The 27,543-nt window shown below is 55.9% G+C and overlaps 4 protein-coding genes across 6 annotated transcripts in view; 2 read left to right on the top strand and 2 right to left on the bottom strand.

Annotated features, from left to right (window-relative positions):
* Positions 1–27,543, bottom strand: part of LOC308238408 (coiled-coil domain-containing protein 74B-like) — a 508,084-nt gene that overhangs the window by 80,024 nt on the left and 400,517 nt on the right. The window lies entirely within an intron of this gene.
* On the top strand, positions 1,789–6,681 carry LOC308238424 (tubulin alpha-3 chain). Of its 2 annotated transcripts, none has more exons than XM_080650267.1 (4): positions 1,789–2,005; positions 3,046–3,194; positions 3,468–4,148; positions 6,274–6,681. In XM_080650267.1, exons 1-4 carry the CDS (start codon positions 1,885–1,887, stop codon positions 6,568–6,570), a joined length of 1,248 nt encoding a protein of 415 aa, XP_080506393.1. In that variant the 5' UTR covers positions 1,789–1,884; the 3' UTR covers positions 6,571–6,681. The 2 variants fall into 2 exon arrangements, with proteins under 2 accessions (XP_080506393.1, XP_080506394.1); XM_080650268.1 differs by having other exon boundaries at positions 1,913–2,102.
* Positions 7,460–10,413, top strand: THAP7 (THAP domain containing 7). The gene is made up of 5 exons (XM_080650154.1): positions 7,460–7,494; positions 7,666–7,745; positions 8,168–8,323; positions 8,833–8,973; positions 9,161–10,413. Exons 2-5 carry the CDS (start codon positions 7,666–7,668, stop codon positions 9,723–9,725), a joined length of 942 nt encoding a protein of 313 aa, XP_080506280.1. The 5' UTR covers positions 7,460–7,494; the 3' UTR covers positions 9,726–10,413.
* Positions 10,561–27,366, bottom strand: LZTR1 (leucine zipper like post translational regulator 1). Of its 2 annotated transcripts, XM_080650147.1 has the most exons (21): positions 26,837–27,366; positions 26,303–26,365; positions 24,248–24,304; positions 22,160–22,239; positions 21,677–21,785; positions 21,202–21,285; positions 20,277–20,334; positions 18,698–18,837; positions 17,194–17,395; positions 16,637–16,792; positions 16,125–16,235; positions 15,627–15,719; positions 15,374–15,469; positions 15,128–15,293; positions 14,728–14,897; positions 14,464–14,620; positions 13,497–13,623; positions 13,255–13,404; positions 12,501–12,606; positions 12,333–12,413; positions 10,561–12,083 (listed from the first exon to the last, which is right to left on the bottom strand). In XM_080650147.1, the coding sequence occupies exons 1-21, from the start codon at positions 27,034–27,036 to the stop codon at positions 11,967–11,969; spliced, it is 2,523 nt and encodes an 840-aa protein (XP_080506273.1). In that variant the 5' UTR covers positions 27,037–27,366; the 3' UTR covers positions 10,561–11,966. The 2 variants fall into 2 exon arrangements, with proteins under 2 accessions (XP_080506273.1, XP_080506274.1); XM_080650148.1 differs by lacking the exon at positions 12,333–12,413 and having other exon boundaries at positions 10,562–12,083; positions 12,459–12,606; positions 26,837–27,151.

The raw sequence follows: 27,543 nt of genomic DNA, 5'->3' as shown, positions 1-27,543 counted from the left end.
AAAACAACAACACATTGGATCCTAAAGAAAGTTTAGTCGATCTTTACGGAATGGAAGAATCAAGTAATTGTCCCAAAGTCCTCCCGAATGGGCACTGTGCCCCACCACAGCTCTTGCGTACCGCGCCCCCTCCCCCTTGTCCCAGGACACCCATTCCTCATTAAAGAAGTAATAAAATCCTGCCCAATTTCAGGGTGCTGGCTTGAACAGGCCTTTCTGCACCGGGATGGAAAAAGGGATGGGAAAGTGAGAGGGTGCAGACTTAGGGTGGATGTCGGTCATACCTCTAGGAGGTGGCTGTGTTTGCAAAAGGCCTGCATAAGAAGCAGGGAGGCAAAGGCCTGAGGTGCCTGGTGAGGGGATGACAGCACAAGGTGGACATCAAGTCATTCGCATGCCGCCGGGTGCTCACCTGCATGGTCACGTCCTGTGCCCCAGCCAGGCAGGCGCCACAGCTGCTCCGATCTCAAGTCGGAGAAAGCTCCGGAACACCTGAATCTGCGCTCGGCCTTCCTCGACCCCACAGCCTTCCCGCCAAACCCGCATCCAATCAGAAAGTGCCACACTCCATGAGTCGAGCGACAGCCAATTAGAAGCTGGATTCCAGGCCTTGGCCCGCCTGAGGCGTCCCGGACCAATGGCCGCCTGGGCATTGGCGGGCCTATAAGGGGTAGCGTGCGCGGTGCGGAGGTGGCGGTTGGGCGCGCGGAGCTTCGGTACCGTTTTTCTTTTTCGGTCGAGGAGCCGAGTCCGGCAGCGGCAGAGCTCACCATGGTAAGGCCTTGGGGCTGGGCAGGGGCGCTGTAGGCCAGGCGCACATTGGAAGGACCCTGGAGACCGGCAGCCTGCACACTCCCAGGCGGGAGGGTGGACGAAGCCCGCCACGTGAGGCCGCAGCCCACGGAGAGAGCCTGGGGTGCGGCGGGAGCGGGCCTAGGCGGGGAGCAGGGGCTGGGAGGCCTAGCGAAGAGCCAGCCCAGAGGCACCACGAGGCCTGGAGGCCCCCTGGACCGGCACACGAGGACACGGGCTCATTCTGAGTTTCTGCGCCCAGAGGGCGGCGGTGACCTCCGGCGTGGCAGGGGATCGGCTAGGGCAGACAGCTCCCCGGAAATGGCGTCTTAAAGAGCCAGGGCGGCAGCTGGCCTGTGGGATGGCCTTGACTCCGTCTCCGAGAGGACAAACCACAGTGTTGAGTTCCTGAAGACTGGAGGGCGATTCTCAAACTTTCTGCTCTCAGAACCTCCCTACACTTGTCCCATTAGAAATTAAAACTAAGAACTGTAAAAATATGTGTTTATTACTTTACAGCAAGATGGTAACATAAATATCAAATATCCAAGTCTGAACAGCCAGTTTGTCATTTCTTTCAAATACAAACAGCATGCCGTGAGAAAAGCAGCTAGTTCCCAGTTGGCAACTCAAATACACAAGTGCTTTTTCTCAGTACAGCTGTATTGCGATGTGTGCACAAATACTTTATATGTACTTTCCCTTTTGTCACAGTACACAGGGTAGATATTTAATAAAATTAATTAATTTTGACAATGAGGTTCTGGGACTAACTGTAGCACTTAGCTAAGTGGTTTAGCACCTCCGTTTTCACAGGGATAACTGGATCACACAAACCTCGTAGAAAATAACATTTGAGAAAGCCTTAGACACTGAAATGCATATATGTGTGTGTGTGTATATATATGTTATATATATAATATTTGCATGCCATATAGTGACAGTTGCCTGGAAAACGAATGAGTCTCACATTTATGTTCTTTTTCCCAGCGCGAGTGCATTTCTATCCACGTGGGACAGGCCGGTGTCCAGATCGGCAATGCCTGCTGGGAATTATACTGTCTTGAACATGGCATTCAGCCTGACGGGCAAATGCCAAGTGACAAAACCATTGGTGGTGGAGATGACTCGTTCAACACGTTCTTCAGCGAGACTGGGGCTGGCAAGCATGTACCCAGAGCAGTGTTTGTGGACCTGGAGCCCACCGTGGTTGGTAGGTACTCGGGCAAGCAAGGTGGCTGGGAGAGCCTAGTTAATCCCCCAGGGTTCTCCTTGGAATTCCTCTGCAGAAAGGATGGATGGACACACAGGTAAGCCGTGACTGTGTTAGGTGAGAAACTGAAAGGTTAGTGCTTGAAATGTGGGGCTTGGGCTCCTGATTTAGAAAAACCTAACATACAGCAAAAAGCTGCTTTGCCAGGAGCAAGCTGGGCTTATGACAGATTCATTCATGACTGCCTCAGCCCCAGGTAGGCAGTCACCTTAATGCTGTGCACTCTCTCAGCTGGTGCATGAGTTTTTTGTTTTTTTTTAAAATATATTTTATTGGTTTTTTACAGAGAGGAAGGGAGAGGGATAGAGAGCCAGAAACATTGATGAGAGAGAGACATCAATCAGCTGCCTCCTGCACACCCCCCATGGGGGATGTGCCCGAAACCAAGGTACATGCCCTTGACCGAAATCGAACCCGGGACCCCTGAGTCCGCAGGCCGATGCTCTATCCACTGAGCCAAACCAGCCAGGGCTGGTGCATGAGTCTTGACCTGCAGCTCAGAAATAGAAATTGGAGAACATTCATTGGGTCCCTTCAGATTAGTTGCCTGAGGAGAGCTGCAAAGAGAGCACCTGTCAGTGGTCACCCATAGATTGACAGTCTGAGAACAGGCCACACAGGTGCCCTGATAGGACTGCCTGGCAAAAATCACACTGACCTAGTGACTGTCCAGTATGAACCATTTTTAAAATTATACCTTTTGGTGTGAAATAAGTATGTAGAATTGCCTGTGTGCAGGGGTTCTCTTCTTGGGGAACCAGTCAAGCTGGTATTTGTGCCATGAGCTGAGTTTACCTCCCTAGAGCCATAGATTGCAGATGTGCTCTGTGTATTACATAGAGCCTCCCTGTGATACACTGATGCTGTTCACCTACAAGGAACAGCACGTGCTTGGTAGAATTGAACGGTCCCCCAATCTGTCCATGCTGGTGAGTTAACAATCATCCTTAAAGGCCATGGCACACGTGTCCTCTTTATAGATGAAGTGCGCACAGGGACCTACAGGCAGCTCTTCCACCCTGAGCAACTGATCACCGGGAAGGAAGATGCAGCCAATAATTATGCCAGAGGCCATTACACCATCGGCAAGGAGATTGTTGACCTGGTCCTGGACCGGATCCGCAAATTGGTAAGAAGGGTGCTGGGAAGCCTTCCAGGGTCATTTTGGAAAAGCCCAAGGCAGAATCATGAACCCGTGGTCCTCCTTTCTGGTGTGGCTGCAGTGCATCCATACGTACATGTCTGGTGTCTGCTTTGCCTTCCCTCCAAGTGGAATGCATGTTACCTGGGGGTGGTTGGGATCCATTTAAACTTGTGGAGTCAAAGAGAAGTGACCTAGGCTTGTTGGAGGTTGGCGGTGTGGCTTCAAAAGGCATTGCTCACGGTCTCTGCTTTCTCTCAGGCGGATCTGTGCACGGGGCTGCAGGGCTTCCTCATCTTCCACAGCTTCGGGGGCGGCACCGGCTCTGGGTTTGCATCCCTGCTTATGGAACGGCTCTCGGTTGACTACGGCAAGAAGTCCAAGCTAGAATTTGCCATTTACCCAGCCCCCCAGGTGTCCACGGCCGTGGTGGAGCCCTACAACTCCATCCTGACCACCCACACGACCCTGGAACATTCCGACTGTGCCTTCATGGTGGACAACGAAGCCATCTATGACATATGTCGGCGCAACCTGGACATCGAGCGGCCCACGTACACCAACCTCAATCGTCTGATTGGGCAGATCGTGTCCTCCATCACGGCCTCCCTGCGCTTTGATGGGGCCCTGAACGTGGACTTGACGGAATTCCAGACCAACCTGGTCCCGTACCCCCGCATCCACTTCCCCCTGGCCACCTACGCCCCAGTCATCTCAGCTGAGAAGGCCTACCATGAGCAGCTGTCCGTGGCTGAGATCACCAATGCCTGCTTTGAGCCTGCCAACCAGATGGTCAAGTGTGACCCTCGCCATGGCAAGTACATGGCTTGCTGCATGTTGTACCGGGGAGACGTGGTCCCGAAAGATGTCAACGCGGCCATCGCCACCATCAAGACCAAGCGCACCATCCAGTTTGTGGATTGGTGCCCAACGGGATTTAAGGTAGGATGGGTGATAACGAGTGGTTTTACCTTTTAGCATGCTGCAGACCCTGCGATAGGATGCTGCCCTTGTGGAGAAGACCCCGTTCCATGGCAGCTAGGCTCTTGGTCATCAATTAGTGTACCTTTTAACAGAAGAGGAAAATTTCTGAAGGATCGTTGTTCCCATTAGGGTGGTGGTTTTATTATGGGAAATGTAGGTTGACCTTGAAATTATTTTAAAAAATTTTAAATAGTAATATTTTTGTAATAGAAATGTAGGTATTTTCTTTAAGTCCTTGTTTACAGTTGGTTTTCTGCATTAGATAAATCTGTAGACCCCCACATTTGTAAACCCTCATTTTGGGAATTGCGAGGTCCAGGGTCATGCCAGACTTAAAATCACAAGTAGCAGAAATAGATGTCATCTTGTTCCCATTTGGAATAGTTGTAACTTGCCTCTGACTACCCACATTATTGAAGGTATCTAGCCCTCTGTCAGCCCCACTTAAGACACTGTGACACAGATTGTCTTTGAGGAAGTAAAATTATTTTAAGTGACTCATGCAAAAAAAAAATCATTAAATCTTACATAGGTTTGCAGACCATAGAGGTTTTAGGTAGGAGTTGAAACTTTCCATTCCAAGTTCTTGAGTGGGGGGAAGTTTGTTTTAATCACTGTGAGCTTTGGAAAGTAAGGACATCTAAGCCAGCCTCAGCTGGGAGGCATTGTGGGAGTTGCTGTGCCCTGTGCCCAGGTTCATCTCCTAGCTGAGTCTCTGGCTCCTGTGAACCAGTAGGGAGGCTGGTCTGTGAGGTGCAGGAAGTCAAAGCTTCTACTGTACCCGGGAAGACGGTCCAACCTCAGATGGATCATGTGAATTCCCATTCCTTTAAAAGTTCTTTTTCGTGTCTGAGTGTGATTTCACCATGTTCTTTAACAACCATTTGTTTGGGGATATGGTGTTTTCAAGGAATCACTCATGGTTAAATACGTTTAGTGTGTTTTTTTTTATTGTAGAAACGCACATATGTGGCAAAATATTAAAACAAGAATGCTGAAAGACTCAAGTCTTCTTCCCCAGGGCTTTGTCCTTACAGCGATGTTCTGTGCATATTCAATGTGTATTAGGCCTCTTGCTATATGGGTGAGGTTCACAGGAAGAGCCTAGCAACATGGGCAAAGAAGGCACATTCTTTTCACGTAGGTGACAGACAACTTGCTGCACACAGGTGGCCAGAGAGAATGGGAAGCTGGCAGCACTCCCACTAGGAGGGGCCGGTTGGCCTAGCCTTAGAGCCATGGGGCCCCTTGATCAGGGTCAGAACCCCTTGTGCCCTTTACCCTGCCCTTCCCAGCTCTCCTGGAGAATGGTGTGCCTGGCTGCTGCTAACTACTATCTACTCACCAGGACAGAGATACGTGACCGCCTCAGCACATTCCCAGGCATTTATCTTCCTCCAGCATGATGTTCCCTAAGTTGTCCAAACCTCTAGTCTATTTATTACTCTATAGGTATTTCTAAGCATACATAGAATTCAATTTGCTTTTCTTTTTACCAAATATACAATACACCTTTGATGTACCTTGGATATATTTATATGCCAGGACAGATTTATCATTCTTTTTCATAATCATATATAGTGTTTTACTGTAGGGGTGTGTAATAAATGATGGACATTTGCTTCCAGTTTTGCCATTACAAACAGTACTTTAAATTAAATACAGAGAAGTCTTTACACATGTAGCTTTGTGTTCTTGTGTGAGTAAATCCAAACAGTGAAAGTATATGATTGGCCCTGGCCAGATAGCTAAGTAGGTTAGAGCAGCGTCCCTATATGCCAAGGTTGCAGGTTCAATCCCCAGTCAGGGCACATACAAAAATCAACCAATGAAATACATAGGTAAGTGGAACAATAAATTGATGTTTCTCTCTTGCGCCCTGCCTCTCTCTAAAACCAAAAGAAATTTATAAAGAAGTAAACAGTTAAAGGATATTAAATGTTGATAAATATTGCCAAAAACTAATGTACCAGTTTCTATAGGGTTTCATTTAAACTGGACCCACAGCTCCAGTTTTGAAAAACAAGCTACCATTTTTGAGGCCACAATACAAACTTCACTCTATTTTCTCTTTCTCTGGCAGGTGGGCATCAACTACCAGCCCCCCACTGTCGTCCCTGGAGGAGACCTGGCCAAGGTGCAGCGGGCTGTGTGCATGCTTAGTAACACCACCGCCATTGCCGAGGCCTGGGCCCGCCTGGATCATAAGTTCGATCTCATGTATGCAAAGCGAGCCTTTGTGCACTGGTATGTGGGGGAGGGCATGGAGGAAGGGGAGTTCTCCGAGGCCCGGGAGGACCTGGCAGCTCTGGAGAAAGATTATGAAGAGGTGGGCGTGGATTCCGTGGAAGCTGAGGCTGAAGAAGGGGAAGAATACTGAATGGGAGAGTTGTGCTGGCACCCATCCCTTTGTATTCCCCCCCACACACACTGTAACATTACAAGATATGTTTACCTATTAAAGTTTCTGTATTGAAGCATCATCTGTCCCTTGTGCTGCACTTTGACAAAATTCCCCATCCAGATACCTGCCTTTTTCCAAGTGGATTTGTAGGGGAAAGCATTTCCTTTCAAACTGAAAAACTACGTTTAATTACCGCATTACCCCCTGAAAGGGCTTCAAAAAGCACAGCTGAGGAAATTAAGAAAACGTGCTTCAATTATTTTAAATTTAAACATTCCTAAGACCTTCGTTCCATACTTCATGTTCTTTGGAAAATGGAACAGTAACCCGGTTTTTTCTAAGTTTACCGTCTTGTGGGCGGGGCCAGGGAGGCAGCCCCTCCCAGCACAAACCCAATTTCTGACCTCCCTTTCTAGGACGGCCCTTAGCTTTCCCCTTTCAGGTACCTGAGGGAAGTCGCTAGCACAGAGCCCCTGCCCATCACATTTCCCAAAACGTAATCACTGGCCACTCCCCACCCTTCCTATTAGAGGCACCGCTCCACAAGTCGTGAGCACTGGTTTTTGTCAGGTTTGAACTCAAGTCCAGGCCCCTTTTCTTGCCGTTGAAGTTTCTTCTCTTACAATCGGGACCTCCGAGAATGCATGGTGTGGCCCCAGGGCACTACCGGTCGACAACCAATAGCCACAAAAGGGCAAGGCGAGGGGCCTACTTTGCGACCACGAAGGCGTACGGGGAGCCTAGAACGAAGCGTTCACAGTTGCGACCCCAGGCTCCCACCGCTTCCGGGACCAGACCCGCCCCTCGGGCCAGCGTCCCGTACTTCTCAGTCTCTATGGTACCAACTTCCGCCACTCGCCACATCTCGCGAGACTCCAGCGGCTCAGCAATGGCGAGACCGTGAGTGCCGCTGACGGGAGCCCGGAGAAAGGGCTGGGAAGGGGCTCGGGCGAAATCGGGCAGTGGGAGACTCGGCAAGCCAGGGCCGCCTGAACCGGAGCGGCGGCTGGGGGCTCGAGGCCCCTACGGGCCGCACAGCCGCCCGCGACCAAGCTCCCGCCTCTTCCCCAGATGCCGCGTCACTGCTCCGCCGCCGGCTGCTGCACTCGGGATACGCGCGAGACGCGCAATCGCGGCATCTCCTTCCACAGGTCAGCGCGCGTGCGTGCTGGCTCACGCAGGTTGACGTGCGCATGTGCGCTTTTTGCTGGCGTGAAGCCACAATTGCACATATGCGTTCTCTGGGGCGAAGCTTGAACTTGTGGGTGGGTGGGAGGGGGTGAAGCGGGCCATCTAGGAGGAATTGAGTCCGGATGGGGAAGGAAGGACGCACGTTCACCCTTGAATTCTCTGCTCTGTGACTCTTACCTACTAGATGACGCTGAGCAAATTGTGCCTCTTTTTGAGGCCCAGATTCCGCGTCTGTGCTGTGGTGGACGGTGCTTCCCTGTTAGGGTTGAAGGGCGGTCTCCTGGCAGCATGTGCAGGGCCATCTCTTCCCATCTTGGGAACATAGGCAGCATAGCCCCAGGGCTTCAGGAAGCCTGAGGCTCACAGGTTTGTGGCTCCACAGACTTCCCAAAAAGGACAACCCAAGGCGAGGCTTGTGGCTGGCCAATTGCCAGAGGCTGGACCCCAGCGGCCAGGGCCTATGGGACCCAGCATCCGAGTACATCTACTTCTGCTCCAAACACTTCGAGGAGAACTGCTTTGAGCTGGTGGGAATCAGGTGAGCCTCCTTGCCAGCCAGCATTGGGGTATCTGTAGGGCCCAATAGGGAGATTCCTGAATCACCTGGCAGGAAGACAGGCAGACCTAATTCCATGGATGGCTGCCCCTTCCCAGCTCTGTACCTGTTATCTTCCTTTTCCAGCAGATGAGGACAGTGAGACCCACCCCCTCGGGATGGCTATGCCAGTGACACAAGAGGAAAACATTAGCTTTTCCAGCAGGTGTTCCTTAGAACCCCAGTCCTCCCACCAAGTCCACAGATGAAATAATTCATTTTGGCTGGTCAACCCAGTTCTGGTGGAGCCTTTCCACACACCTTAACTTTGAGGAGTCCTGCAGGGAAGAGATTGGTGTAACTCTGCCTAACTTGGCATTCTCCAAACCGTTTGCTAGCACGGGAGAGCCTGCTCCAGGGTGCTGGAGGCCATGCTCACTCTGATCCCCTGCAGGTCAGCTGGGGGTGGCAGTGCTCATTCTCTATCTCATCTAGGTTGCTTTCCCCAACAGTGGGTATCACAGGCTGAAGGAGGGGGCAGTTCCCACGATATTTGAGTCTTTCTCCAAGTTGCGCCGGACAACCAAGACCAAGGGGCACAATTACCCACCTGGTCCCCCCGATGTCAGCCGGCTCCGGCGATGCAGGAAGCGGTATGTGCTATGGGTGAGGGTTGTTCCACTCACCCCAATTTTGAGGGACTGGGCTTTAGAGTGTCTACCAGCAGCAGTGATGGACAGGGTCCTGAGCCCATGGAACAGGCTGATGCTCCTGTTCAGGGGGGCTGGTGAAGTGGGGGCTGGCAAGCCTTTAGCCTGATCTGTCAGTCTCTCCCCACAGCTGCTCTGAGGGCCGAGGACCAACAACTCCTTTTTCTCCACCTCCACCTGCCGAGGTCACCTGCTTTCCTGTGGAAGAGGCCTCAGCACCTGCTGCTTTGCCTGCCTCCCCTACTGGGAGGCTGGAGCCTGGCCTCAGCAGTCCCTTCTCAGACCTCCTGGGGCCTCTGGGTGCCCAAGCAGATGAAGCAGGCTGCAGCACCCAGCCCTCACCGGAGCGGGAGCCAGAGCGGCAGCCATCCCCTCTCGAGCCGCGGCCAGTCTCACCCTCAGCCTACATGCTGCGCCTCCCACCACCCGCTGGAGCCTACATCCAGAATGAGCACAGCTACCAGGTGGGCAGTGCCCTGCTCTGGAAGCGCAGGGCTGAGGCTGCACTCGATGCCCTGGATAAGGCCCAGCGCCAGCTGCAGGCCTGCAAGCGACGGGAACAGCGACTGCGGCTGCGGCTAACCAAACTACAGCAGGAGAGGGCGCGGGAGAAGCGGGCACAGGCAGATGCCCGCCAGACTCTGAAGGAACATGTGCAGGACTTTGCCATGCAGCTGAGCAGCAGCATGACCTGAGTGAGGGGCCACTGGACCCACGGCTGACGAGGGGCTGCCTGTCAAGGCTCCAGCCTCTTCCTCAGAATCCACCTGGAAAGGGACCTGCTTTGAGCTGCATCCACCAGACCTACCAGATGCCATAATAAAGTGGGTTCTAGGAGGCCCTATATCTGGTTCAGCTGAGGGCTGGGGCCCTTCCCTCAGTACCGGGCTTGTTCCCCCAGTCAATGGCTGCAGCCCCCAGAAGGCTCAGACCCTGGAGTCCAAGCTCTGGGCTGCAGATAACGGAGTACAGCTCTTGCTTACGCCTCCCCATGCAGTTTCGTGCCCCACGGGTTCTCTGAGGGTCGGGATGGTATAAGTAGAGGCTGGGGCAGCACTAGGCACCCTTCCTTTGGCACCTGAAACAGGTGCCAACGCAAGCTGGTTTCTTGTAAAATATTCTTAAAACCCAAGCCAGAAAGTTCCTTTCCAGGGACCCAACAGGCTTCCAGCCTGAGTCCTGGCCTGAAGGCCAGCCCCCACTCAGATGGGCCTATCTCATCTGAAAATCAGGACAAAAATGATAATTTCTGACCTCCTGGGGCTGCTATGCTTGGCAAGTAGTAAGGCTCAACATTTCTGGTCCCTGGAGGTCTGGAGAAGTGGGGGAAGCACACAGCAGCAGTCCCCATTTTAATTCAACTTGACTGAAATCTAGAAGGCTTCCCTGCATCTGTAATCATAGCAAACAGCTTAGTGCATGGGGTGACTTGAACCGCACAGGTGTTATCTCCCTGCTGGGCCTTGGCCACAACAGCCCCAAGAGCACAGCTGAATTCTTTTTAGTCCTGTGAATTGCCACACAGTGTTCTGAACTTTGCTTTTTATGTGGCTTCATTTATTTACAGCATGTCTAGAAAAGACAGTCAAGTGACCAGTTACAAGGGTCCCAAGTTGTCCACTGTAAAGCAGGATTTGCAGATTGTCCCCCAAGGTCCCCAAGCTCATTTTGCTTTAAGGATGGGCTCCCTTGCCTAAGGGTGCTCACCTGCCACAGCAGCTCCCCATCCGCCTACATCCGGGCTCTTCAGCAAGGGCTGAGTGGCAAGTGCTGCGTTTGCACAAGGCACAGCCAGAGGAAGGAAGTGAGCCCTAAGGCAGGGAAGAAAGATCATTTTCCCCAAAGTGGCTTCCTATAAGCTGAGGCAGAAGGGTTCCTGGGATTCTTGTTCCCAGAAAGGAGGCTGAACAGTGCCTTCCGCATTGGGGTGGAATCACAGGGCCTTCTGTGGGGGAACTGGAAAGGATGCATTTCCTGCCACAGCCCCTTCCTCCATGTGTCTAGGTTGCCTCAGGTGGGGGTGAGAAGTTGCTGACAGAGAACCAGGCAAGACTGACCAATCCCAAGCAATTGGGCCACATGGCCCATCCACAGCTGTGGGAGGGCCAAAGGCTAAAGCCAGAGCCCACCGGTGGGGACCATACCAGCAAGGTGTGTGTAGTAGGTAGCACTGCTGTGGCTTCAATGGAGGCATGCCTATGACAGAACACTTAGGGATACACAGGGACTGGGGGCATCTTTACTGACTTTCTGCACAGCCCAGGGGGATGGGCACACAGATAATGTGGGATCCAGAAGTCCCTCCGGAATCCAGACCCAGTCCAGAGTGGTTGGCCCTGTGGGCTAGGAACTGGCCCCAGGGCCCTTCACATTCCAAAATTCATTTTGAAGGGCACCAAAATTCATCTTGAATCAGATTCCATCTGCCCATCACAGGTGCCCACACATAAGCTCCAGGGACCCCTTATACCAACCTTGGTGAGGGTGAGGGGGGCTTGTGTGACCCCCACATTGGAGAGACCTTCACAACATGACTGTAGCCAGATGCACAACCATGCTGGGTCCCTGTCAGATGGGGACCCCAAAATCTGCTCCGTGATGGGCTCTCCCCACTACTGGACCCTGGCCAGGAATCCTGCCGCTTCCTATCATCACTGAGCCCCAGCTTCCCACCCACGCCTCCATCCCAGGAGAGGATGCCACCTGGGGGGCCTGTTTGACCATCCACATCCTGTGAGACCTGTGTCGTCATCTGTGAAATGGGGCATTTGGAGCCCCCCATGTCCCCTCAGCTCTCTTCTGCAGCTCTGGGCACCGTGTCTTTTGGCCAGCAGGTCTGACCACTGTCACAGGCCTGAGGATTGCCAACACAGTTTTTGCAGGGGGCAGGGCAGGCATGGTCATTCTCCATCTGTGGGCTGGCACTGCCTGGGCCCTCATATGTCGGCGCCCAGCTCTGCACACTGCTTGTCGGAGATGTGGGAGGCCAGGGAGTCTATGATGTCGAGCAGTAGCTGTTGGCTCAGTGAGCGCAGCGTAGGCAACTTGGAGACCTGTGGGAGTTGACCAAAAGGCCAGAACAGGATGGAACTGGATTCATGTGAGGGCTGAGTGGCCTCCAAAGATGGGGTGAGTAGTGGCCAGAGGGTGAGTGGCTCTGCTTGGTTATCCCCAGGGCCTACTGCTGCAAAAGATGGCAACATTCTGGGCACCCTCCCCCCACCTGGCCACGGCTGCTGCCATGGAGAGTGGGTCCTGAAGATGAGGGGTGAGCAGTGAGTGCTGAGCCAGGAGGGCCTGACCTTAGTGAACTGGTGCACGATGATGTGCAGGCAGTGCCGTTTCATGTCCAGCGCCTGCGTCTTGTCAGCCGCCTCCAGGATCTGGAATGGCAGGTTCGTTGAGGTGTTGCCCCACCTCTCACTCACCTGTCCAGGTGCAGGGAGGCCAGCAGGCACCAGGTGTACTACCTGCAGCACATTCTGCACCGTCACATTCATCTCCAGGTTCTGCTTGCAGTATGCCTGCAGCCGGTTGTTGTAAAAGCCGTAGTAGTAGGGGGCCGCGAACAGGTAGCTGGGGGAACTGGTTAAGGAGCTGTCGCCAAAGGAGCCATCCTCCCGTTCACCACCCTCCTCCCAGGGGACAGTGCATCTGGAGCCCTGGCCTGCCAGGGGCAGAGAGAACCTGAGACTGCACATGCTCAGAGCCAGGGGACCTGCCCCACCAGGAGAGTCTGGCATGGGCTCCAATTCAGGCAGATCACTGGCTTGATCTCTACGCAAACTCTGACCACTTAGGGGTCAAAAGCCCCATCAAGATTCCAAAAACACCACAGCATCCTCTCCCCAGGAAAACACTCATATGCATCTTTGCAGAACTGGCCACAGTCTCCCAGAGCCCTAAAAGGCATCCTTGCACCACATGTTCAGACCCCCACTGAAGTGCCGTGACCAGGAATCACTCTATGTCCATCTGCTCGCCTGTCACATAGCAATGACCAACTTCTTACTCCAAACAGTCATGAGATCAAGAACCCACTGTCCCTCCTGGTTACAAACCCCTCAGTGCCACATGACCAACTACTTCAGAGAGCCCTAGGAGAGCACCAGGCACCAAAAATTCTCGGGAAATCACCCAGCCAAGACCAGCCAGCCAGGCCGCCCAAGGTGGATGCTGGGAGCCCCAGTGATGCCCTGGGAGCACCCTCGGGGGTGAGGATGCAGCGAGTCTTCAGGAGGCATGTTGACCTCACCGTAGTAGATGTAGCGTAGCATGGACTCGAAGGCCTGCCTGCTGGGCACCATCTCCCCGATGGAGATGTTTACCTGCCCATCCTCAGGCATGAAGGACCGGAACATGGCCTCAAAGTAGCTGCAGACAGGGGGTGGCAGAGGCCTGGCTCTTAGCGGGTGCAGCCAGCACCTCCTGGGCCCGACCTGCCTGGCAGCTGCACCCCCACCCACCTGGAGCGGGCCGCCAGAATAGCCTTGTGGGCTGGCCGAGGGTGCCCATCCAGCAGCAGCGTGATGTCACAGAACTCCGCGCCTGCCCCTTCCAGGTATGCCTTCATGTCCTGGATCAGAGATGTGCCTGGAGGGGCATGGAGGGACCCTGAGCAGGCACCTCCTGCCCCTTAGTAGACCCTGCTCCTGACTCGGGCCTCAGGGCCCCAGAGCACTTCCTCCTGCACATCTGCCCATTTGCCACCCAGAATGAACCTCCTCCAGGCAAGAGGCCTCATTCTGGCCCTTGAGGCACCATCAGGCCCTGTCCTCAGCTCCACACACAGCCCTCAGGCATGCCCACCCCCAGTCTAATCTCCCAAACTCAGCTCACTGAGCCCTCCTCTGGGCCTGGCACACCCTGTGTGCCTGCTGTGTGTTGCCCGGGGCAGTGACAAGGGTCAGCACAGGCCCCAGAGAGAGATGGGGATGAAGGAGCCTGTGTCCTCCCTTCCCACGTAAGGGGGCACAGGAAGGCAGTGGGAGCATCTGAGGTCTGCAGGCTGTGCTCACCCCTCACTGGGCCCCAGACATGGGCACGCCTTGAAGAGAAGCTTGGTGACTAATCACTGTGACGCTGAGCACATCGCCCACTTCAGAGGCTTTCGGACCTGATGTCATGCAGGGCAGGCTCCCTTACCAGAGAGGTGCCCCGTGTCACCGGCAGAAATGGGCTCAGGAGGTTCCCTACCCGCAGGCACACGCCCACTGTGGAAAGCCCGGAGAGTTGGCCCTTGTTCCTTTAACTGAGCCTGAACTGCCTCCCTCTTTGCCCCTGCCCCTGTACCAGGGGAACACACTGGGGTCCGCTGCACCCACCCCTCCACCCCTGCCTGAGAGCCTGGCAGGTGATTCCATGGCTCCCAGTCTTGACCAAGATGAAGGCTACCTGGCCAGCCCCTGGCAGGGAAAGGACTAGGCTTCCTACCGATGTCCACGGGCTGGTCTGACGGGGCGCGAGACGGTGGCTGCTGCTTCCGCCGGACGATCTCCACAATCAGTGGGGAGGAGAGGTGCTCGAACTCCTTCATCATGATCACCTGGTTGAAGTGGGACTCCTTCACCACAAAGTTCAGGCAGTGCTCCTGGGACAGACAGGCCGGACAGACGGGCGGGGTCAGGCCTCGGCCCCAACAGGGCACCGGACCGGGCAAGGGGCTTGCAGCAGTGGGCGGGGTGGGCTACGATGCACCTTCAGCTGGCCCAGCTGCAGCTTGGCAGCGCTCTCGCACACGACCAGCACGTTCTGCAGGTCCACGGAGGCCTCGATGTACTGCCGACACAGCTGCTCCAGGCGGCACAGCTGGAAGCTCAGCGCCAACTTGTACACGTCCATGATGAGCAGCACGTCCTCCACATGGCCTGCGCCAAGAGCTCCCTGAGCCTTAGAGCCCCTGGGCAGGGGAGAGGGGCGGACAGGGCCCCGGCTCTCTCTATAGACAAGGGCGGGTTGGGGCCACTAGGCAGCAACTCAGTAACTGAACTACACATGGGTAATCTCGGCCTCTGAGCCTCAGGCTGCCCACCTGCAAGTAGGGTTACTGACACCACCACCCCCAACCCTGTTCCTGCTCTCCCCAGCCCAGGCAGACCTTTCCTCGGGTACTTGATCTTGTCGGTGTAGAGGAACTGCATGAGCACCTCGAAGGGCCGGGCCTCGGCCTCTCGGATGGCCACGTGCAGCAAGGGTGGCCGAGCCCCACCCATAGGCACAGCAGGGGCCTCCCTGGGAGCCAGAGCTGCCTCCTCCTCCAGCTTCTGTGGGGAGAGAAAGGGGAGCTTAAGGGCACCCCAGGAGTGCTGCTGCCCAGGCAGGGCCAGGCAGGCCCGCACCTCACCTGGGCCAGTCGCTCCTTTGCCTGTACGATCTTCCTGCGGAGCCAGCGGCTTCGTGCTGTGACAATGGCCACGTGGCCCTGAACACACTCCTCCTTCTGCAGCAAAAACGACAGGTGGAAGGGCATAGATTCTCTCCCCAAGGGACACAGGCCCAGCCAGCGTGGGGGCCCGAGAACCTCAGGCACCAGTGGGCAGCCAGCGTGACTCTGGGTGCTAAGCCCCCACTCCTCCGTACACAGAAAGGGCACCCACCTCACCCAGCACAAACTCCACGTCGCAGAACTGGCGGCTCTCCCATAGCCGCCCATAGTCTTCATGGAGCGTGCACTTGGGGTAACAGGAGAACTGCCGGAGGAGACCAGGTGTTACCAAGTAAAGACACTCTTCTCCTGGCTTTGCCCCCTCCGAGGCCCCAATGCCAAGCTCAGCTCAGCCTGGCTCCCTCCACTGACCCAGGTGGCTCCCAGACCTCTACTGGCTCTGCTATGAGCCCCCGCCTACCCCACCAGCGGCACCCTGCACTGAAATTCCTGACTGCCTCAGCCTAGGGTCCCCCTCTCCACCCCAGCTGCCAGGCTCCTCAGAAAGGCTGCCATCCCACCAGGTGCAGCCCTGGCTCTGGACACCCTGGACAATCTCCACCCCTACCCACTGGGTCTGTTTCCATCGTCAGGGCCCGTTCACCCTGGCTGGCCTCCCTGCAGTCAGCTCATAAGGTAACCGACTGCTCCGCAAGCCCGTGAGCCCCACCTGGAACCTGTACATCTCCCCACTGCGGATGTTGTTGTCCACGGTGCCCCCGAAGATGTACATGGCATCCGAGATCACAGCAGCCGCGTGGAAGAGCCTTCCGCTGGGCAGCTGGATAGAGGGGGGGACAAGTCAGCAAGGTGGGGAAGGGCAGGGCTGGGTCTCCAGCAGGGGGCTGGCTGAGGCCTGGAGTGGTCATCTGGTGGCTAAGGACATGGCACCAGATGGCCTTGAAGGAGGGGCTGGAGCAGGGCCCGGGGCACAGCTGCAGGCACAGGGCCGGAGGCAGGGCCTGTGTAGGTGAGCAGGCAGGACGGGGCCCCTGTGACCCAGAGTGGACACAGCCGGTGCTCGGTCTCACATGCCGCACTGACATGGCCCAGCCAGTGGGGTATGGGCTCTGGCCCTCAACTCATTTACTCTGAGCCTCAGTCTCCCCACCTTTGAAATGGGCTGATCACAGGTGGGGCTTCAGAAGGCGAGGGAGCGGTAACAAGGACATTGGCCCTCACCTCTGAGGCCGGTGGGGAAGGCTGCTTGGCATTGGTGGTACCAAAGTCCAGGCCAAACACATCTCGGGACTTCTTGAAGCCACCCCGGTCCTCGGAGGGCGGGGCAGGCATCTCCTCAGAAGCAGCTGCTCGCTCTGGTACCTCGGCCCCACCAACCTGATGGGAGACACGCAGGGCGCAATCAGTCAGCAAAAGCCAAGCAAGCACCAGAGACTGCTCACCACCCTCACCTAGAGCGCTATAGGGACGGGGGTGGGGGGCGCCACAGGATGAGGGCTGAGTTGGGAGCCAGGAGAACATCCTCCGCACAATGCAAACGTGGTGGGAAGTGGAATCGTATGAGCCCACAGGCTGCAAGGTGGAGAACAGGCAGAGAGGCCCAGGCCCCAGAGTCAGGCCAGGGTGGGTCCAGGCTAGTGGCATCCTGGCCTTGCTCCTGCTGGCTATCTGGAGCCCCAGGAACACCCTGAGGTGTGGAGAGGTGGGAGCAGGTGGGTCAGGAACACAGCCCAGGCCACAGGCTCTGGATCCCCTGAGCAACGCCTGGCAGTGCTAACCTCGCTGTCCGAACTGGGCTGCACCACCTCCCAGGTCTGGAAGTCCACGTCATAGCAGTGTAGCTCGTTGGGCAGAGTGTTGTCGGCTGCGCCCCCAAACACGTAGAGGTGGCGGTCAAAGGCCACCATCGTGTGCCCGTAGCGCCGCTGAGGGGGCGGTGGGGAGCCCCGAAGCAGGTGCTCAGTGGGGATGCGTGTCCACCTGGGAGCACACAACAAGGAACCAGTGCCAGGCAGGGGCTCCTGCTCCCCTGTGACCTCCACCTGGGCTCCGAGGCCCCCCACCACAGGCCCAGTCTTCCAAGTGCCCTGAACCCCTGGGAGACCTTTCCCGGCCGAGGGAGGGCCTGCAGTGCATTTGCCCAGCGTCCCTTGTTGAATTTCGCTCTGGAATCAGCTCTGCACACCTCTTTGGGGGAGGGGGGAACAAAGGGTGCAAGCATGAGGCAGGAAGGAAACTGCCTGGAGGCTGGCCTGCGAGGAAGGTGGCACCACACAGGCTCAACCCAACCGGGCCACCAAAGTCACCCACTACCCACCTGGCTGCTGCTGGTGGCTGTGTCTCCCATGGTTTTCTTCCTACCCCGTCCCCATCACCCCTGGCCTTCTCGTCCTGCAGCCCCCTAGATGTGCCTTCCTCAGCCTGCTCCACAGGTACCCCCAGGCCCTTGTGCAGCCCTCAGACCCCCAATACTGCCACCTCCCTGAGGACCCCCTTTGCAGATTAGCCACCTATCCACCTGGCCAGAGTCTGCATGTCTGCCCCACACCCTCCCAGTCTGGCTATACCTGGCCTCTGCCCATGCCCTCACTTCTCCAGGTCTGCCTGCCTGCTCTGAGCCACGTGTGATACCCAGTCCTGAGGGCCCAGGCCAGGGCGGAGCAGCGAGCCAGTGTGCATGTGGCTCTCCCCCAGGCCTGGCCACCCCAGGACAAGCGAGTTGGACAGGCATCAGCAGGGTCTCCCCTGCCCAGGACACCCAGCCTTTCTCCTCCCCAGCTGATACCCTGGCATCTAGGGCAGCTCCAAGTCCCCTCCGGAGCCTCCCTGACCTGCAGCCCAAACTCCCTTTCTTCTCCTCCACTAACTCCCAGAGCTAACGCCCGGCACTCGCCTTAGTCCCCAGCTCAGGGGTCGAGGGCTGGCCAGCAGTCAAGGACAGCATACGCTGGAAGCTCTCAGGGCCCAGGCACCCTCCATCATATGAGAGCTATGCCAGCCACATTGGGTACTGGTGGCCCTGACCATGCCATTCACGGGGCTGGGGTGTTCTTCGCTCAAAAAAGGAGGCCACCCAGGCCCTATCTTGCTGAGCTGCAGCCACACCCAAGGGGCCCCCTGCAGGGGATGTCGGGGGGGGGGGGGGGGGGGCGGCTCAGTCTGTTTAAAGACACCACACCCACTGCGGGAGGAGGGCAGCTGGCCCTGCTTTACTTGGAGCTCACAAGGATGGCTCCAGAGGCAGGCGTGGGGTGCCGAGGGCCCCACCACCAGTGCACTCACATCTTGTCCTTGAATTCAAACTGGAAGAGGTTGTTGGTTATCTTGGCTCCACTCTGCCCTGAGAACACAAACATCTTGTCCCTGCACACGGCCACCGGGAAGTTGCAGCAGGATGGGGGGATCTCGCCGCTCTGCACCACCTGTGGGGGCGGAAGGCAGCTCAGCCAGGGCCCTCTATGCTCACGTTGCTGAGCTGGGACTGCTTTTAGTTTCTTCTGTGAATGGGGGTTCACATATCATTTTTTTATAGAACAACCTAAAGCCCCACCGTCCCCTCCTAAATGGGGGCTAAAGTCATCACTAAAGGAGAAAGATATTCCCGAGGGAAAGACCGTAGAGCCGTGGTCGGCAAACTGCGGCTCGCGAGCCACATGCGGCTCTTTGGCCCCTTGAGTGTGGCTCTTCCAGAAAATACCACGGCCTGGGCGAGTCTATTTTGAAGAAGTGGCGTTAGAAGAAATTTAAGTTTAAAAAATTTGGCTCTCCAAAGAAATTTTAATCGTTGTACTGTTGATATTTGGCTCTGTTGACTAATGAGTTTGCAGACCACTGCCGTAGAGCAATATGGAAACAGCAGCCAGCAGAACAGCAGGGGGCGTGCTGTCCTCACTATTCAGGTAAGGGTGGGTTTAGTCACTAGGCACTGCCCCTGGAATTGGGAAGGGCACGGCAGAGGTCAAGGCTGGGCTTTGGCAAAGGGAGCAAAGCAGCCTCCACCCCAGCCCGCCCCAGCCCCCGAGCCCCAAGCCCCCCTGCCTCCCGTCCCCACTCTGTTCCCCTGCATCCCTCACCCCCCTGCCTCCCCACAACCCACCCTGTTCCCCTGCATCCCTCACCCCCCTGCCTCCCCACAACCCACCCTGTTCCCCTGCATCCCTCACCCCCCTGCCTCCCCACAACCCACCCTGTTCCCCTGCATCCCTCACCCCCCTGCCTCCCGTCCCCACCCTGTTCCCCTGCATCCCTTACCCCCTGCCTCCCCACAACCCACCCTGTTCCCCTGCATCCCTCACCCCCCTGCCTCCTGTACCCACCCTGTTCCCCTGCATCCCTCACCCCCTGCCTCCCCACAACCCACCCTGTTCCCCTGCATCCCTCACCCCCTGCCTCCCCACAACCCACCCTGTTCCCCTGCATCCCTCACCCCCCTGCCTCCCGTCCCCACCCTGTTCCCCTGCATCCCTCACCCCCCTGCCTCCCCACAACCCACCCTGTTCCCCTGCATCCCTCACCCCCTGCCTCCCCACAACCCACCCTGTTCTCCTGCATCCCTCACCCCCCTGCCTCCCCACAACCCACCCTGTTCCCCTGCATCCCTCACCCCCTGCCTCCCGTCCCCACCCTGTTCCCCTGCATCCCTCACCCCCTGCCTCCCGTCCCCACCCTGTTCCCCTGCATCCCTCACCCCCCTGCCTCCTGTACCCACCCTGTTCCCCTGCATCCCTCACCCCCTGCCTCCCGTCCCCACCCTGTTCCCCTGCATCCCTCACCCCCCTGCCTCCCGTCCCCACCCTGTTCCCCTGCATCCCTCACATCCCTGCCTCGCCACAACCCACCCCAAATCCCTCCAGCCCCTTACCTCCTCCCAGCACGTGAGCTCTCGGTCCTGAAGGCCAATGGTCCACATGTCATTCAACCTGCATGAGGACAAAGGGGTCAGAATGCCCAACACTGGGGCTGACTGGCAGGGTGGGCCAGGGCGTGGCTAGGGGGATGGCTCCAGGGAAGAACAACCCATCACTTGGGACTCTGACCAGGGGACTCTGGGGCAGCCATGAAGCCGGAGCTTCAGTTGAGGGAGTGTGGGGGCTACACTGAGTCCCTTTGTGCCAGGCCCCTGCCCAGTCCAGGCAGGAAGAGAGGCCTCACTCGAAGAAAGGCCTCATTCCCAGCCTCTAGGGCAGGGGATAGGGTCAGCCCTCGGCTGGTCCCTGGGGTAGGACGTCAGAGGCAACGCTCACAGAAATTGAGTGTCTATTAGGCTGAAGTGTTGGGGAATGAGCACATGCTGTTTTTGTAATCCGAAAAACTCAGCAAAGCCAATTTGCTGAAATAAGGAGGAAATGCCTGTGACACAGGCAAGCACTCTGTTGTCCTCAGTAGGGGAAGGGCCGAGTCTGAGCCCTTCTGCTGCCACCGACCTGCTCACTCGCCCCTTAGGGTCATTCCTTGCTGTGGGCCTGAGTATCTCCACCCCAGCAATGCAAGGGGCCACCTCTCCCACCCCCAGCTCTGAGGACCCCCAGCTATTTGCTCTGGAGACATGCACGACAGCTGTACAAACGGGCCAGGCTTGACGTCCCTCAGATGCCCTGGGAGGGGCCTCAGGGGTACCAGTCCTTTTAACCATTGTGGGGGTAGGAAAGGGACTCCAATCAGTGACCATCACCTCCATCCTACCCCCCAGCCCCGCCCACATACCCACCTTCACGAGAAACCCCCATCCTGAGCCGTCCAAGACCAAGAAAGCCCACTTTGTGCCCACGGGCCAGGCCACCACCTACCTGGCATTGCCATCATAGCCAGCAAAGATCCATAACTTGTCACTGTACACCGTGGCACCGTGGGCTGACCTGGCGACTGGCAACCTGGAGCATGAGATTGGGGAGGAATGAGGCACTCAGTGCAGACCTGAGCCTCACAGCCCCACAGGCTGGTCCAGTGGCCACAGCCCTGCAAGTCCTGCCAGGCCCCCACTACCGTGCCATCTGCTGGCACCGGGACTCCAGTCAGGATACAATCAACAGCAGGAGGGGCTGAGCTCATGTGGCACCAGGTCCCTGATGGTGCATTCAGACATCACCGGGCAGAGATCTCTCCCAGGTGCTGCCAAATATCAAAGGGGTGCTCGCAAAGCAGGACCATGGAAGCGCTCATCACAGGACATCCGGGTCCCTTCTACCCAAGCCTCAGGCTCATCTGTAATGCCGCAGGGCCAGAGCCTGCAGAACAACCCCAAAGGTTTCAGCAGGTTCTCACCGTCCTTCAATTTTCCACTCCGTCCACTGGCCAGTTGCGAACTTGTATTCGAAGAGGTCATTTTTATTCTTCAAGTTAGAATTAGAGTAAATGTCCCCAGTGTAACCCCCTAAGTGAAGAGAGAGCAATCATCACACCCAAAGGCAGTATCTCAGAGTCCTCAAACCCCAGGAGGAGAGGGCAGAACCTGGCCCCATTGGAAATGCATTCCAGAACTTTCTCCGCACACCTCGGGAGCACCTACTGGGTGCCTGCCTCTGTGCTGGGCTCTGGGGACACAGAGATCAGCAGGACGCCATTCCCTGTCTCTGGCAGGGAGGGAAAGCCACCTTCCAGCCCAGTCTCGGAGGCAGACCGTTCCCGCCCCAGGAGACCGGGCTGAGGATCAGGGTGGACAGAGAGAGGCCAGCAAGCACAGCACGTGGGCCTGAGCTTGAGGGGAGGGCAGGGGATCCCTGGCCTAGGAGGGGAGCGGCAGCTCACCAAAGACGAACATGCTGCTCCCATAGACCACGGCCGAGTGGTGGTAGCGGGGGGCTGGTGGGGTCCCAGTGGTGAAGGCCCTGGCAGGAGAACAAGAGGCAATGGGTGTCAGCAATATTTTGAAGGTAATAACTGTATCACTATAGAAACTTTTTAGAAAGTTGCCAATAAGGAAAGAACACACACAGCACTAACATTTATATATAACCCTTTGCTAAAAACCACTGTCCACATCTGGAAGTCACCCCTACACCTTCCTATGCATATTGTGTCTCGGAGTGATTTTTTAAAATGGAGTCATCTGGTAGATATTTTGCAATATGCTTTTTCAGCTTAATAGTAGACTGTGAGTAGGTCTTCGAGCCACTCTAGACTCATCATTACCCCCGTCTCACAGCTGCACGCTATTCTGCAGCATGGGTGGTCCACAAATTGTACTTATCAAATTAAAAACCCATTTATACTGCTTTCTGGGGGCAGCTCCTTTTCAGTTTTATACTTAAGCAATTTTTTTTAAATCCTCACTCAAGGAGTGAGGATATTTTTGCCATTTATTCTAGAGAGAGTAGAAGGGGGGGGCGGGGAGAGAGAGAGAGAAAAACATTGATGTGACAGAGACACATTGATTGGTTGCCTCCCACAAGTGCCCCAACAGGGGGCAGGGATCAGACCTGCAACCCAGGTACATACTCTTGACTGGGAATCCAACCCAAGACACTTTGGTGCTCAGGCCAATGCTCTAACCACTGAACAACACCAGCCAGGATTTTTAACAGAGAATGTAAAGTCTTGCCCAGCTGGTGTGGAACCAAGAAGTCGCTGGTTCAATTCCCAGTGGGGGCGCAACTCTAGGTTGTGGGCTCAATCCTTAGTGGGGGCTGTGCAGGAGGCAGCTGATTGATGTTCCTTTCTCTTCAATGCTTGTATCTCTCTATCCCTCTCCCTTCCTCTCTCTCTAAAATTCAATAAAAAATATTTTAAAAAAGAATGTAAAGTCTTCAGAGTGATTTTTAAAAATATATATTTTATTGATTTTTTACAGAGAGGAAGGCAGAGGGATAGAGAATTAGATAGAAACATCGGGTGAGAGAGAAACATCAATCAGCTGCCTCCTGCACACCCCCTACTGGGGATGTGCCCGCAACCAAGGTACATGCCCTTGACCGGAATTGAACCTGGTGACCCTTCAGTCTGCAGGCCAATGCTCTATCCACTGAGCCAAACTGGTTAGGGCTTCAGAGTAATTTTTAAAATGAATTTGTAACTATTGGCCATACTTTAAAATTAAGCATGAAAGAAACAACATAGAAATTTCTGTGGCAATCCCAGTGCTACCCAGGTCTCCTGGGCACAAGGTGGGCAGCGTGGGGTGATGCCACCCTGGCATGCCAGGTTCAAACCCCACCCCAGAGGGCTGCACACAGAGCTCCAGAGCAGAGCGTGGCACCCGAGGGACTCGGTGAACCTGGGCTTCTGCACAAGCAGATGGCAGAGCTCAAGAGGAAGCCCAGTATCTTCTAACCCCAGGATCTATTTCTCCCCCTCAGCTGTGAGCTGCTCCAGGTCAGGGGCTAGACCGCAGGGAACAAATATGCAGTGCTCAGAGAGGGCAGGAGTCTGTCCATAGCAGCACAGCTGGGGAGGGCCATCTGCAGGAGGCAGGCCAGGGCCCGCATGATGCCCACTGCTTGTGTGGGGTCTCTGGGCAGAGGATGGGCCCCATGAGGCCAGGGGGCAGGGAACCCATCGACCGATGGCTCTCCGTGTTGGCTCCAGCCCTGGCCTGGGAGGCAGGCTTGGTGACCGAAGGGCTCTCCTGAGGCAGAATTTGAGGACCCACACCAGATCAAAAAGATCCCCTAATTAAGAGGATTCAGAATAATCAATCTCAGTCATGGACTGGGAAAGAAACCCAAGAGATAGAGGGAACATTGGGTATGGCATGAGGGGGTCGGGGGGTGCGGTTCTTATCTCCACCTCAAAGCTTCTGTCTCTGTCTACCTTTCCAGGAATGTGACTCCACTGGCAATCCGGGCCCCAAACTGTGCTACCAAGTTCTAGGAGAAAGAGCAGGGACCTGGGACCCACCTGCACCAGGAGCAATCCTTCACGTCAAACCGCAGCAAGTCGTTGAGCATCGTCTTCCTGAAACACAGCCAGGGAGAGGCGGGCTTGGTTCTGGTCTGCTCTGCAGGGCGTTGCCCAGCCAAGACCGAGAAGATGGACTTCGCAGCCCAGGAGGTGGGGGAGTTGTCCTAGGAGACTTAGCCAGGGCCAGACACCGGCTGGTGTCTGAGGGACCAGAGAGGTGACCACAAAGGAAGCTCCTGAGCTGGTGCAGGCACAGGGGCTGCCTACTCCGAGTCAGGACCGAAGCATGACCCCGGCCACCCACAGCCTATGCCTGCCCACATCTCAGGAGAGGTCCCTTCCCTTCTCTCTGATCTTCCTGCCACCTCTTTATCACAAAGCCAGTGTAGCAACTACATTTTAAAGATACAATAAAATGATGGTGAATATACAATATATAGATGATGGATTTTAGAATTGTACACCTGAAACCTGTATAACTTTGTTAACCAATGTCACCCCAATAAATTCAATTAAAAATAAATAATAAACAACCAAAAAACATACAGTAAAACAGAAAACAAATCCACTGGCCATGACACCACCTGTTAACACAACCTGCATGCTACCACCCAGCCCCGTCACTAAGAGGGAAGAAGGGTGTCAACCCAACAGGAGTCCAGCCCCCCCTGCCCACCAGGCCAGGCACCTCCTGCCTCGCTCAGTCTGCACCAGATGGCTGAGCTCTCCACTTCCATTTACAGAAGAGGAAACAGCCTGGGCGATAAAAGGACCTGTATGAGGCCATGCAGCCACCTCCCCTCTCCCATTTGCCCCTCCTCCCTGACCCCCCCAACCCTGACCCCCCCCCCCAACACTGCCTGCCTCCCAGGGCTACAGGCCATCTTTCTTTTTCTTTTCTTTTTTTTTAATATATTTTATTGATATTTTACAGAGAGGAAGGAAGAGGGATATTTTACAGAGAGGAAGGGAGAGGCTAGAAACATCAATGAGAGAGAAACATTGATCAGCTGCCTCCTGCACACCTCCCACTGGGGATGTGCCTGCAACCAAGGTACATGCCCTTGACCAGAATCGAACCCGGGACCCTTCAGCCTGCAGGCCGACGCTCTATCCACTGAGCCAAACCGGTTTCGGCAGTCTTTCTTTGTACCCAGTCCTTCTACAAAGTTACAACTGTATTGAGACAAATTTGTATTCTGCTTCTTAGTGTCACATTGTAGCAAAAATATTTCTGCTTGTTGCTCCACAGTTCCTGCTACAAAACACTTCTGGGGATGTTCCCACCCACTGCTCTGTGCTGGACATCAGGCATTTTCCAGTTTGGGGGATTCTCATGAAATGTCTTTCATTCCTTCATGTGACAAACATCTGTTAAATTGTCTGGGTGCTCCCTAGCTGGCTTGGCTCAGTGGATAGAGTGTCGGCCTGCGGACTGAAGGGTCCCAGGTTCTATTCCGCCAAGGGCACATGCCCGGGTTGCGATCCCCAGTAGGGGGTGTGCAGGCGGCAGCCAATCAATGATTCTCTCCTATCATTGATGTTTCTATCTATCTCTCCCTCTCCCTTCCTCTCTGAAATCAATAAAGAAATTAAAAAAAAAAAATTGGGTGCTGGGATACAGGCCCTGCTCTGGAGAACGCAGTTAACAAACACCTGTATGCTCTGGGCTGGGACCAATGGAGCCGGAAAGAGGTGCAGATGGTCCAGGTGGTCGGGGAAGGCCTCACTCACAGGTGATTCAGAGGAAGAGCAGGAGGGTGAGCAGGAAGGCAAAGTGCCTGGCAGGGTGGCAGCAAGGGCTGATGTGTTTCTTTCAAGGCTCTGTTCACTCAGTCAGAACAAGAGGGAAATTTCTGTGTCCTGAGCATATGCTACCCACTGGATGCTGTGCTGAGGGCCTTGAGTGCAGGGAACCTTACAGACGGGGAAATCGAGGTTGAATGCTTGGCTAACATTTGTAAAGATTGTAGTGGAGCTGCAGAAGCCTCGTCCAAACCACCATGTTTGTCCCTCCCTGGTCCAAACACCCTGATGCTCAGACTCACTCACCCATTGTCTCCACCAAATACATAGATGGCATCTTTATAGGCCACAACTGTGTGCTTGCTGCGCCTGGAAAGAAAAGGGGGGTGGGTAGAAATGAGACCAGGACCCTCCCAGGGGCACCCAAGAAATGAGACCAAACACCGGGGCTGCCACAGAAGTTGGATAACACCTCTCAGCTATCAAGATGAACAGAAACCCCTAAATTCCACCAGTACCCCCAAATAACCCTGCATGTGGAGACCCTGTCATTGTCCTAGAGACCTAGACTCTCTGGCCTCCTCATCCCACTGCAGAGCAGCTGGGACCTCAGCTGGAGACCCACAAGATGATTCTAGTACCTTGCCCCTGGCCACCCCTCTTCGGGACTCCCTCAAAATCCCCACCAGTGCCTTGGGCATCGTCCTGGACACCACCGCTCCTCCCTCCATTACCAGATCCCGCTCCAGGACATCATGCCCCAGCCTTGCCCCTGGAACCCACCATGAAACCCTCTCAGGCATCCTCCCTACCCCCCAAGATCCTTGAACCACGCCGTACCGAGCCCCCACGAACTCGTCGCAGGGCGGGAGGCGCCGCCAGCGATGCACTGTCTCGAAGGGCCCGAAGTTGAGCGTCAGGTACTCGACACTGTCCGAGCAGCTGTGGTCAAAGTCCACGCTCGGGGCTACTTTGGACCGCGCGCCGCCTGCCAGGGCCCCGGCCCCGATCGGGACCCCCGAGCCGCCAGTCCCAGCCATCCCGGGTCCACGCCAGATCGGTCACCCGGTCCGCGGGACTCGCAGCCACCGCCCTGGGCCGCCCGGAGGGACTACATATCCCGGCGTGCACTGGGACGACGGCGCAGCACATCCGGTTAGCGCCACACTTTGGTCCGTCAGCGTTTCCCGACAAGCTTAAAGCTCATCGTAGTCCAGCTGGCGGGCGCAGCACCTGGTACCCGAGGTTGTGGGAAACTTCCCACCAAGTGCCGGCACCCGATCCCCAACCCCGTCCGACTGCACTTCCCCGACGCCTGCCCTGCCACACGCCGTCTGGAGAGCGGCCGCTGTTCCCGGCATGCTTTGTCTGCGCGGGGCTCGGCCGTGATCGTCCGCCGCTCCCGGGGTCCCTGGTAGACGGTTCCGAGTTCGCAGCGGCCTCCGCCGGCAGCCAACTCTTCCCCTTCCTGCTTGGGACCCCAGCCCGAACCCGCCGCGTCTACCCTCCTTGTTCTTATTGGCTGAGAGGCAGCGTAACGCAGAGGC

The sequence above is a fragment of the Plecotus auritus genome, assembly GCF_963455305.1.
Source record: "Plecotus auritus genome assembly, chromosome: 13".
NCBI classification, from domain to species: Eukaryota; Metazoa; Chordata; class Mammalia; order Chiroptera; family Vespertilionidae; genus Plecotus; species Plecotus auritus.
This window is presented reverse-complemented; position numbering and strand designations above follow the sequence as displayed.

Excerpts from the sequence above, each read along its gene's own strand:
- LOC308238424 (XM_080650267.1), top strand. The coding sequence starts at position 1,885 with ATGCCAAGTGACAAAACCATTGGTGGTGGAGATGACTCGTTCAACACG. Across the intron at positions 2,006-3,045 it reads CCTGGAGCCCACCGTGGTTG|ATGAAGTGCGCACAGGGACC; the intron begins GTAGGTACTCGG and ends TCCTCTTTATAG. Across the intron at positions 4,149-6,273 it reads GGTGCCCAACGGGATTTAAG|GTGGGCATCAACTACCAGCC; the intron begins GTAGGATGGGTG and ends TTTCTCTGGCAG.
- THAP7 (XM_080650154.1), top strand. The coding sequence starts at position 7,666 with ATGCCGCGTCACTGCTCCGCCGCCGGCTGCTGCACTCGGGATACGCGC. Across the intron at positions 7,746-8,167 it reads CGCGGCATCTCCTTCCACAG|ACTTCCCAAAAAGGACAACC; the intron begins GTCAGCGCGCGT and ends GTGGCTCCACAG. Across the intron at positions 8,324-8,832 it reads TTTGAGCTGGTGGGAATCAG|TGGGTATCACAGGCTGAAGG; the intron begins GTGAGCCTCCTT and ends TTTCCCCAACAG.
- LZTR1 (XM_080650147.1), bottom strand. The coding sequence starts at position 27,036 with ATGGCTGGGACTGGCGGCTCGGGGGTCCCGATCGGGGCCGGGGCCCTG. Across the intron at positions 26,366-26,836 it reads GACGAGTTCGTGGGGGCTCG|GCGCAGCAAGCACACAGTTG; the intron begins GTACGGCGTGGT and ends TTTTCTTTCCAG. Across the intron at positions 22,240-24,247 it reads AAGGATTGCTCCTGGTGCAG|GGCCTTCACCACTGGGACCC; the intron begins GTGGGTCCCAGG and ends TTCTCCTGCCAG.